Source organism: Nicotiana tomentosiformis, chromosome 3 (assembly GCF_000390325.3).
Source record: "Nicotiana tomentosiformis chromosome 3, ASM39032v3, whole genome shotgun sequence".
Taxonomy (NCBI): Eukaryota; Viridiplantae; Streptophyta; class Magnoliopsida; order Solanales; family Solanaceae; genus Nicotiana; species Nicotiana tomentosiformis.
Window position 1 is genome coordinate 49,491,927 of NC_090814.1, and position 11,482 is coordinate 49,503,408.

At 34.6% G+C, this 11,482-nt stretch overlaps 1 protein-coding gene across 1 annotated transcript; it reads right to left on the bottom strand.

The window, feature by feature from the left end:
* Positions 1 to 1,552: 1,552 nt before the first annotated feature.
* LOC104107842 (disease resistance protein Roq1) lies at positions 1,553 to 10,133 on the bottom strand. The gene is made up of 5 exons (XM_009616755.4): positions 9,398 to 10,133; positions 7,742 to 8,819; positions 5,599 to 5,895; positions 2,473 to 3,948; positions 1,553 to 2,353 (listed from the first exon to the last, which is right to left on the bottom strand). Exons 1-5 carry the CDS (start codon positions 9,895 to 9,897, stop codon positions 1,769 to 1,771), a joined length of 3,936 nt encoding a protein of 1,311 aa, XP_009615050.1. The 5' UTR covers positions 9,898 to 10,133; the 3' UTR covers positions 1,553 to 1,768.
* Positions 10,134 to 11,482: the final 1,349 nt, after the last annotated feature.

The window sequence follows — 11,482 nt, forward strand, 5'->3', positions numbered from 1 at the left end:
TATAGAGCTTTCTAGGCATTTCTAGACTCAATTATGGACGGTTTGGGTAGCTAACTGAAAAGTGGATCATTTTTTATCAGAGCTTTAAAACCAGGAACCATCTTCAAAATCCACAAGTACAGGTAGTAAGAAGTAGCGGAAGCAGAGGTGGATCTAAGATTTACAAGTTTTGAGTGTCAAACTAATTTTAATGTACACGTGTTGTATTTACATGGTCCAAATAAGATATTTATTGGTTCAGTCTGATATATTTTTTATTTCGGATCGGTTATTCATCTTATCGAGTTTATATATAGACAAATCAATCAAAAGAAAAAATAATAATAATGAAGTTGTTCTCCTAAAAAAAAATATTTTTTTTACTATCTATTGATACATGATAACAGTAGATACGAAGAAAAAATAGTGTGAAGTTGAAATAGAGTTGTATAAGACTTTTATGTATTTTGATAGCATAAATTAAGAAGAATTATTCTTGATAAATGATTCTATAAGATGAGAAAGAGAAGGTTTTTTGAAGGAAGAAACTTTTATAACTTATAGAAGAAGAAAGAAAAAGTTACCAAGAATTAATAAAAGATAAAAGCATAGAAGAATCAATTAAATGTAAATATCCATTAGATAGTAAAGAAAAAGACAGAAAAAACAGTGTGGTCTCCAATTAAATGCATGAGATGGAAAAAATATTAATGTGTTTAAGGACGGTATCGAACTCCGGTCGCTTGGAAGACAAACCAGAACCTTTTCCAGCAACATCCAACGCCATTTTGTTGAGTTGGGTGTCACTTAATTCTATTTGGTAACATTGTCTGTATGTATACATATATTTACAAAATTTCGACCGAGGTTTGCGGATGGCATGCCACCCCCTTCCTCCTTAATAGATCCGCCCCTGAGCGAAAGAGTAGGAGGAAAAACGGAGTTCTTACCATGAATGGCTTGATCCGAAATTTCCAGCAGATCCTTGGTTGGCTCTGAAATGAGCCTTGACAAACAAGTTCTAGAAAAAAAGTGTAGAGTCAGTTGCAATGAGCTTCTTCTAAGAAAACTCGAAAGAGCCATCAAACCAAAAAAAAAAATGAACATTGAATTTCATTGAAAAACCAATTCAGCTGAAGGTCACTTATAAAATTACACGAGACAATCATATAAAAGTTGAAGAATTTAAGAGAATTCAGTAATTTCTCAAGGAAGAATTGTGAAATTCACATAAACTTTATTATAGTGGCAGCCAACAACTGAAGAACATCTCTCTTAACAAAAACAAAAAGGGCAGCTCGGTGCACGAAACATCCCTCGTTTACGCAGGGTTCGGGAAAGGGCCGCACAACAAGGGAGTGTAACGTAGACAGCTTACCCTGAGCAGTGGCTGATTCCATGGCTTGAACCCATGACCTATAGGTCACACGGACACAACTTTACCATTGCTCCAAGCTCCCTTCAAGAACATCTCTCTTAATTATGTGAAATTTGCAAAGGGTAATTATTAGCACTTTCACATAGCTCACTTGCACAATAGCTAGATTGGTAGTAAAAGATGCTCCATAAAATAGCCAGAGTATTTCAAAGATTTTACTAAATGGAAGTATCAAAACCTAACAGTTCTTTGAGGTACACAAATTCTATAAATTGAAATAATAGAATAAAAAATTAAACTGAAAAAGGACCTGCATTCTTGCGGAGTAAATCCCCTACCATTCTTATGTATTCTTTTTCTATCTTTCGTCACCAGAAAAGAGATACAGAATTTGAGGACAAGATCAAGCTTCTATCTGTTTATGAGCATTTCGTACATAACACTGCCACCAGCTTCATCTTTATACACCAAATTAAACCCCCACTGTTTTCCACGATGGCGGAAGTCCCCTGGTCTCAAACAGGCTTCAAATATCCCATAGTCATTTGGGTTATTTGCCTGTAAATTTGATCTGTGACAGAGACTGTTTAATGGCAAAAATGCAAAGCACATATTAGGGACAGCAGTAGCACGACGTAACACATTCATGGAAAATGAACAGACTTTCTTGAGCTCTTCAGTCAGCATTCCTTTATGTCGGGGAGTTAGTTTTGCTGTAATCTCAATGGTATCTCTCTCATAAAAGTCAAAACTCGGTTCCTCATACTCTTTCCAATAACTGGAATCATAATTGTAATGATGCATGCTCCCCTCAAATTCAATATCGTAACTACGTGCAGAATGATAAAAGCAGCAGGCGCAGCATATAGCGAAACCCAAGAAATTTTCAGTGTACCAATGTTCAGGAAGATTGACTGACATCTTTGCGGCACTTCTATCTTGCCATCTAAACCATTCTGGAATTCGTGTTCCATGTATAACAATCTTAAGAATTTCCTGCAAACCAGAAGAGATAGATATATCATTCCATGTGACATAGTTATTAGCACATATCTAATGTTTCTGCTGCCTTTTTTTCTTTTTCGTTTCATAAAACATAAGCTTTAGAGAGAGACCTCACGCTTAGCCGTCGAAAGATATGAAAAGGGAATAAGCTGCAACATATCATCCATTTGTTGCTTCTGACTGTTCTCCAGCAGTTCTGACACATCTGACCATATTGAGTCTAACCATCGATAGAAATTTTGGTACTCAATATTTGTGACTGCTATTAAATTCAACTCCTTGCATTTAATTACTAAATCTTCCATGCTTCTCAAGGCCAAGTGTTCATCTACATATAGCTCCTTGATGCTTGGGGGAAGCTCCGGCAATGCTTCAAGCCTCTGGCAAAATGTTATGTCAAGGTATTCAAGGCAAAAAAGTTGATTCATCGTTTCAGGCAAATTACAAAAACCATTTCCACTAAGATTTAACTTCACCACAGAGCCTAAGCTTCCAAGACTTCCAAAAACATCATCAGGTAAATTGAGCATTGATGATGAATATTGGACTTTTGGTCCAATCACAAACTTTTTCCTGAATGATAAGACCTCAAGTTTATTTAAACGTGCAACCGAAGATGGTAGTCTTAAAATACCAGTACCATCTGCAAGTAATTCCTCCAAATGTTCCAAGTGACCCAAATTTTCTGGTAAATACTCCAGTCCCGAGCAGTAAGAGATGCGCAGAATCCTTAAACTTTTCAACATCCAAATGTTGTGGGGGAGACTGCTAATAGAACTACACCAACTCATATCAATAATCCTAAGCAAGTCAAGATGTTCATAAATTGTGGGCTGCTCCAATGTCAGAAGGAGCTGAAGTCCATGTCCTGCCAAATGATTTATGGCATTTGGAATTTCGGGCAAGTTTTTAAGTTTTCTGCAGTCTAACAGCTTTAGATTTGTAAGACTTGTCAATCTCCATATGCTGCTCGAGAGACTCGAAATAGTTTTGCAATTACAGATTTCAAGGAAATTTAGTGAGGTGAGGTTTCCTATAGAGGTGGGAAGCTCCTTAATAGAAACTAATTTTAAGATGATTTCACGAGTACAATTGCTATTCCTGTGAATTTCTGGTAAACTCCCCAGTTTCTCACATTCACTAATCTTTAGATTTCTGAATCTCCAAATACTACTTGGGAGACGTACAAGTTGGTTGCAGGAATGCAATTGTAGGTTTTCTAGGGAACTGAGATGCTCAATTGATGCCGGCAGTTCTCTTATCCCAGTTGAACTGAGGTCGAGTTTCTTCAAGTGCTTTATGTTCCTTTCCACCTCCGGGAACCTTTTCAAATTAAAGCAATAATTGAGATCAAGAACTTCAAGACATTCTGATTGAATAATTTCCGGAAGTCTCTCAAGTGATGTGCAATGATCCATATTTAACAAAATAAGCTTCTTGAGAAACCCAACAGATGGATGGACTTCCACCAATGCATCACAAAAGCTCAGGATCAACCTTTCCAATTTTGCGATCATCTTAAAATCTGGGGTTTGTATCAATTTGTAGCAATAACTGAGATCAAGAGTTGTCAAAAGGGCTAACCTCTGTACCATAGAAGAAAGAAAATTGTTAAGCACACGTTTTCACAATGTATGCATTTATGTCCATTAAATTTGCAACTGTCTATCTGTTAAGTATCTGACTAAGTGGAAAAAGAGATAAATTATCAAAGACGAGAGATCAGAAATGGAAAAAAAAATTAAAAGGGGGAGATTGGCACATATATGTTAGAGTTTTTCCCTGAATTTCTAATCTATTAGAAATCTCTTTCTTGAATGAAGGGAAAAGACTCTTAAAAAGGAATAAATCTCCTTCAAAACTTATCTTTTTCTTGGAGGAAAAGTCTTGGACATCTATAAATTGAGGAATCCTGCTTCTCACAACAACAATAACAATATCCACAATGTAGTCATTAAAGAGTCTTGTTTAGGGGGAGATTTTTCTCTCAATAGTTTTTATATTTTTATACTAGTTTTTATATGTAGGTCAATTGACCAAACCCTATTATAGTATTATATTTTAGTATAATTCTTTTGTCTCTGATTTATCGTCCACCAAGCTCTGTATTGTTAGCTTCAGCATGCACCATGTTATTTCGATCCCATCAATATAATCCATTCATTCAGAAATTCTCCCTTTATTTGTTCTAATACGACAAGTAGATGAATGGTTCCTTTTGTCTGTCACTTATTTCAAGCACCTCATCTGATACAACAATTCTTCGATATTCTAAAGATGTGAAGCTTTAGAACTAGTATTCAAAGAAAAGGAACACTCCAAACCATCCAGCTATAAGTTTACTGCATGACTAAAGGAGCATATGTCTCTGTATTTTTTCCTTATATTCTTTATAAGGTAAATATTTTACTGATGATAGTAAAAGAAAGCATACACAAGATATTTATCACTGAAACATATAAGAGAAGAAGCCTCTCCAAAGAGCATCCGATCCTCTGTAAAAGTTGGAATTCTATATGTGCCCGTAACAAGAACTTAAAACCAAAAGCTTGAGTACAGATGAGCACTGTTCAATTATAAGATACAATCATTTTCTAACTTTATGATCAGAAACCTTGCATTACCTCCAAATCTTTGAGCATCAAAAACATTTTCTTCCGACTTAAGATCTTCTGGTGACCCACAGTTGACTAGCCTGAAAAGCCAAACTAACTATTTTTCATCTTACTAATCAATTAGCCCAACAAAAGGTTATTCCATTTTCTCTCTAGATGCCAAATTATTTATTCCAATTTTCTAAATTAAAATAGACTTGATATAACTTCAATAGAAGTAAAATCAACATTATTAGATAAAAATGCAGTAACTATTCATCACTAAAAGATAATAACTTTGAATTTCTCTGAGCAGATGTTCCGTCTGCATCCATACGTGATTTCATGAAGTTTTGCAGTCAAATATTAATTAAGTGATTGTTCTAATTTTAGCTGTAAGTCTACTGGTAAGAGACGTCACAATTTGAAACTTCTTTCAGGATTCATGCAGTCAGTTTTTGGTGCATTTTTATGCTAGAGAATTAAAATTGCAGGCCAGATCAAGAACAATACTTTGAACACCAGCTATTTCAAAAGCTCTGCATTAGTTTCAATCTTACCAAAGCACATATTGTATAGCATGTAGACAGTGAGGACTGAAATTTGAAATCGAAGGAAGCAACACGATGGTGGCAACCGTACCTTTGCTCCATTCCAGAGTTCGATGATAGAACTACCCTTCATAGTAAGATATATGAGCTTTGATGGTTCAAAATTCGATGGCAATGAGTCTGCAGAATAGTCACGCCATTCAAGCCAAAGCAGACTGTTAGGAAGATAGGCAACAGGCTCATCAAACCCCCTGTTGTAATATTGTTTCACAAGTATCCTCAGCCTCCTCATCTTTTTGAGAGCTTCAGCGCTGTACATATATTCCAACTCACTCTCTTCAAACTGTTCAGGCTCTGTGAGTAACAAGCCTTCAATTGCTTCTTTCCCCTGCAGACAAATAAAAAAATATCCTTATAGAAAAAAAACTATACGAAGCACATATAAGTATGCTGCATATACTTATTTTTTTCAGTATATACATAGAGACTGACATAATTCTGGGAAATGCATGTATGACCATCTTCGGAGTGAGTGTGGCAGTTACATGAAATGTGGTAAGATATTTATGTAAGTAAGGCATTTATCTGTTTCCAATCCCCTCCCTGTGACTATAAACCATTCCAATTCAATCATCATATACCTCTTACGCTGCATATAGTCCATCTCAAATGAGATTTGTTTTTCTCCTCTCCTCTCTAAACGGGAGTGGAATTTAGGCCATATTTAATGAAAAAAATGTCAAAGATAACGAAACAATCAATACCCTAATAAGAAGGCTTGTTTCTTCCACCCTATAAAAGCTACTGAGGTTCCATCCCAGTTGTTCACTATGAAACTGGGAGTTCCAGAGGGATCACTAATAATGAACTGACAGATTTCATCCAGAGGCGTGGAAGAGGCGGCAAATGTTGATTCAGAACACTTTAAAGGTTTACCAGGGCTCACGACTTCCCTTGTTCTAGGATTAAGTAAAAAGTCTAGCATAACATTTTTGTTTCAAAAATTGGATCCACTAGAATATGCATACAGAAAATATTATGAGCAAAAGTTATTGATTCCTGACCTGACCCTCTATTGTCTGTTAGGGGAGATTGATTGGACTTTATACCATACCTTACTTAGTCTTCCCTTGCAACCGGATTCTTCAGAGTTTAAATAGAAGTACCCCTTCTAGGAATAACTGGCACTGCTTGGCTTATCTAGTAGATTGTTTTAAAATTTCAAGTGCCGAAATGCTAATTTGTTCGACGAAGTATCTAAAGAGACATATATCATGTTCTACTCTTTTTTTCTTTTCTACTTCCTGTTTTTCATCCGAATAAACTTACTTCCTCTGTTCTGTTTTATACAGACACTCTCCTTTTCAGTCCATTAAAAAAGAATGATACATTTCTATATTTGGAAACTCTTTAATTATAGATATATCATTTTATCCTTAACGACATGCTCTTCCAGCCATAGAAATGTCATGGCATGTTTAAACCCACAAATTTAAGGTGCTTTTGATATGTGCCAAAAGTCTTTATTTCTTTCTTTCCTAAAATTTGTTTCCAGTCAAACAATGCCATATAAAATAAAACGGAGTAGAAGTTTACCAAAAGCTTGAACTATGGAGAAACACTCTATGGTATAACGGGTTTACGATAAGGAGAAGTAAGATTGGATATATGCATTGCAGGTTTAGCCGCAAGAGTGAGATTAGGCTTGATGTTCCTAGAGAATGGTATGATAGATGAAAAGCAGTATACATAGAATCAAAGAACGATGGTTGAAATAGTGGAATACTAAAGGATTATTATGTGAGAGGAAGGATCCCTACTAAAGTGAAAGGCAAGTATAACTATTTTGCTACATTTCCTTTTTAGGTCCAATATCTACTGGGAGTCCTTAGTCTTATTAGAGATTTGTATCCCAGTACAAAAAAATAGAGAACCCAAACTTTTAATATAGGATTAAGACGAGTCTAAATGGCGCAACATGGATAGTGAGGTTGGCTGACCCCATAGCTTGGGATTGCGGCTTAGTTTTTATTATTGTTAAGAAGTTGAGCACATTGTAAAAGTGCTTTCTATGTCTAATGTACTCTATAAATACCTGTTTTAAAACAAAACAAGAAAAAGGTTAATTTACTATCTCATGCTTTCTTTCAAGACTACACATATATCATTTCCACATTCTTTTTATGAAGATGAACATTGCTCACATAATAGCCATTTGTGACTAGACATCTTACCATATCTCCTATGCATGCATCCTTAACATCCTCTGGACGATATATTCTTCTCATAGGTAATTCTTGAACTGCGATTTGTCTACCCATCTCTTGCATCAAATCATGCATTTGGATTTTGTCCTCTAAAATAAAAATGAGAGATTTTTCAACAAGGGTCTTTACTCCTAGAACTGGGTGGAAACCAGAAGCGTGAAATAATGCTGTCATATCTCTTTGGTTGTAACCCCTGAAGAAACATGCAATATCTAAAAATATACTTTTTTCGTAATATCTTAATCCATCAAAACTTATTTTAAGTGTAGCCATAATTTCACCCTCAGGGGTATCTTTTAGTCTATCAATTGTACTTATCCATACATCAAGATCTTCCTTGTACAGCAGAGAACCAAGCACCTTAAGAGCTAGAGGAAGGCCTCCAGTATAATCTACCACAAGATTTAAGAGCTCCTCAAACTCCTTTTCAGGTGACTTTCTCTTGAATGCGTGCAAATTGAAAAGCTCAATTGCTTCATCTCTTTCCAAAACCTTTACCTCGTAAGTTTCATGCACATCATGGTTTTTCAACAGTTTCATATCCCTAGTTGTGATAACAATTCTACTACCACTACCAAACCAATCTTCAGCTCCAACCAGCTTATCCAGCTGGTTGCTATGATTAACATCATCAAGAACAACCAGAACTTTCTTAGAACAAAGTCTCCTCTTTAATATTGCACACATTTCTTCAGTATCAGTACAATCTACAAATTCTACCTTCAACAGTTTGGAAAGGAGAGTCTTCTGCAAATACAACAAGGTATGGTGTTGTAGATATTCTTTAACATCTTCGAGTAAACAAGCACCTTCAAAATTCTGATAGTATCTGTTGAACAATGCTCTTGCAGCAGTTGTCTTTCCTACACCACCCATCCCCCAAATCCCAACAAGACGAACTCCTTTCAGGTCCATCCTCAACAATGAATTTAGTTTCTTAATTTGAGATTCTATTCCAACTAAATCTCTGTTAGTTATTGAGATGGAGAAACAAAATTTATCAAATATGTCTCTCACAATCTGTTGTATGCATTTTGATTCATCCCTGTATGCCAATAGAAACTAAATCTTTAAATTGAGTGCTATTTCATACTGAAAAGGTATGCATTGAAGAAAGGAAAAAATGAGTAAATTTTCTGAAACCACTAAGGGGAGTTGAAACTTCAGTTCCCCATAACTGGATTTAACAATTTTAATCATGCTATGGGAATGAACCTTCTAAAAGAATAGGTCCATGGTACTCAGGGGTAAAATTGGCTTTTAGTATAATCATTAAAATATCTGCCTTCTCAGTTAATTTCTCTAGCAGACTCTAGATTTTTACATGAATGTTCCCATAATAAGAAAGTATGTTACCAAAATCAAGAAGTTGTCAATATACAATGAGAATGTCAGAACTTTGAAAAACTCTTGTAACCCTACCTTTTTTCCCTTTTTTTTTTCTCTTTATAAAATTTTTCTTAGAACTTAGTAAGCTGCAGAAGATTTTATCTAAAGTTTGCTCTGACCAGGGATTACAAAAACAACCATGCACTTATTATCCTATGTACTATTGCTAATATTATAGTATAACTTTTTGGAATAAAATGGAAATAAGAATTGAGAACAAAAATCACCACTGACCCATTGTAAGTGTTGCGCAAATCATGCCCTGATATGTTAGCTACCTTAGTAAGTGCCTCCCTCCACCTTATCACTTTGTCCTTGTCATCAACCAATTCAGCCTCAAATTTAGTAAAAAACACAGCATACTCCCCATTTTGTTTCCTCACAGTTGATGGATCCACATCATAGAAAACTGGGACAACAATTAGCTCAAATTTTTCATGGATTTCAAGAATCTTTACCAGTTCTTCCAAGCACCATGTAGAGGAAGCATAGTTCTTGGAAAAGACAACAACAGCAAATTTTGATTCTCCAATGGCTTTCATGAGTTCAGATGAGATTGACCTCCCTCTCTTTAACTCCTTATCATCCATGAATGTGTGAATACCCTTTTCAATAAGAGCATTAAAAAGATGACCCACAAATGTTTTTCTAGTGTCTTCTCCCCTAAAGCTTAGGAAAACCTCATAACTGCGTCCATAATTGGAAGATGAAGAGCTACTTGAACAAGTCAACATGGGTATATCTCAAATTCAGAAATTGATGGAAATGAACAAAATTTAGGGGAGAAAAAAGACCACTTCAAGAATATTTGAGAGTTGAAACACCAACAATGTCTTCTACTGAAAAGTCAGAACTTTGGTTTGAAAAATCTATTCTTGGCTTTTTTTTTTTTGGCCATAACGTATGCTGACTATACTATTCGAGGTAGTTGAAACTGTAGAGGAAAAATGTTGTCCTAAGCTTGGAGCCTTCACTTAAAATGTCCCTAGTATATAAGGTGTAATATTTTTCCCAGCATATAAGGAGTGGAGTATTATATAAAGTGATAATAGCTGAGGCGGGGCATATATCAGGTAAAATTGATAGGTTATTATTGGATTATTAGTATTAGGTTATTGGGTAAATAGTTTGGTTACGATTTAATATTATTTGATTATTGGGTTATCGGTTCGGAATCAATTTACTCAACTTATTAACAAATTAACCGATAACCCAATAAATTTTATCAAAATTATAATTTTACCTACTAAGTATATAAAGCCAATCTCATTTTCTCAATTCTCTCAACCGTCACTCTTCTTCTTCATACCTTATTCCATAAGGTGAGTTTTAAACTTTTTATAAATTTCTTATCTTCATTCTTCAGTTAAGATTTTTTACTTTAAATTTAAAAGAATTTATTGTTCAAATTTAGTTTTTTATTTATTACTTTTATTGCACTGATTCTTTAGTATTTACAAGATTAGGTTTTACTATTTTTTGTGAATTATGTCTGTTCGCACCGAGATAATTAGTAAGATTAGATTATTGAATATCTTATTAATTACTCTTACTAACTTGATTCTTTTGCCAACTTTGAGAATTGAGATCATTCATTGGAATTTTCACATACAAAGAAAGTTTTGTTTTCTAAAGTTGAAATTAATCTCTCTTTTCATAAGAACAAAAATTTAGTTTCTTTTTCTTAATAGTGTGATCACGATTTCTAAAATAAAAATATGAGATTTTTAAACGTTTTCGATTCTTATTGAGTAAACCGATAACCGAACTGATAACGATCGATAACCGATTAATCGATGTCCATTAATCGATATCTTATCGGTTCGGTTATCGGTTTAGTATATTTTTAAATTAATAACTGATATGTCAAACCGATAATATTCACAATTGAACCGAATCGGCCGATACCCAACCCTAATAATAGTAGTCATTTGGGAAATTAAAAGGTCCACATGTGCCATAAAATTATCAATTTAGCTTAACCCTGCTTGTATTAGATACTAGTAAAGGATAGCTTGCGCTGTGCACAAACCCAATAATACTGTACTAAATATTGGAGTCGTGAAAATGTATTTAGTAGAGTCCGATTTATAAATGTGTTATCATCTCCAAATGATAATTAAATTACAAGAAGTACAACTAAAGCGATCTCAGCCTATTCTCAAAGTATATTTAGGAATGCCAACGTAACGATGTATTTAGAAGCTCTCACTATTCTCACCAAATAAATTAAGTTTGATTAATAAGTTGAGATCCTTTTTGTTAATTATAAAAGGCATGTAATAGCATTATTAAAGCTCTAGATAAAAGAATTATTAA

Excerpts from the sequence above, each read along its gene's own strand:
- LOC104107842 (XM_009616755.4), bottom strand. The coding sequence starts at position 9,897 with ATGTTGACTTGTTCAAGTAGCTCTTCATCTTCCAATTATGGACGCAGT. Across the intron at positions 5,896-7,741 it reads ATGCATGCATAGGAGATATG|GGGAAAGAAGCAATTGAAGG; the intron begins GTAAGATGTCTA and ends ATTTGTCTGCAG. Across the intron at positions 2,354-2,472 it reads TTTCGACGGCTAAGCGTGAG|GAAATTCTTAAGATTGTTAT; the intron begins GTCTCTCTCTAA and ends TCTGGTTTGCAG.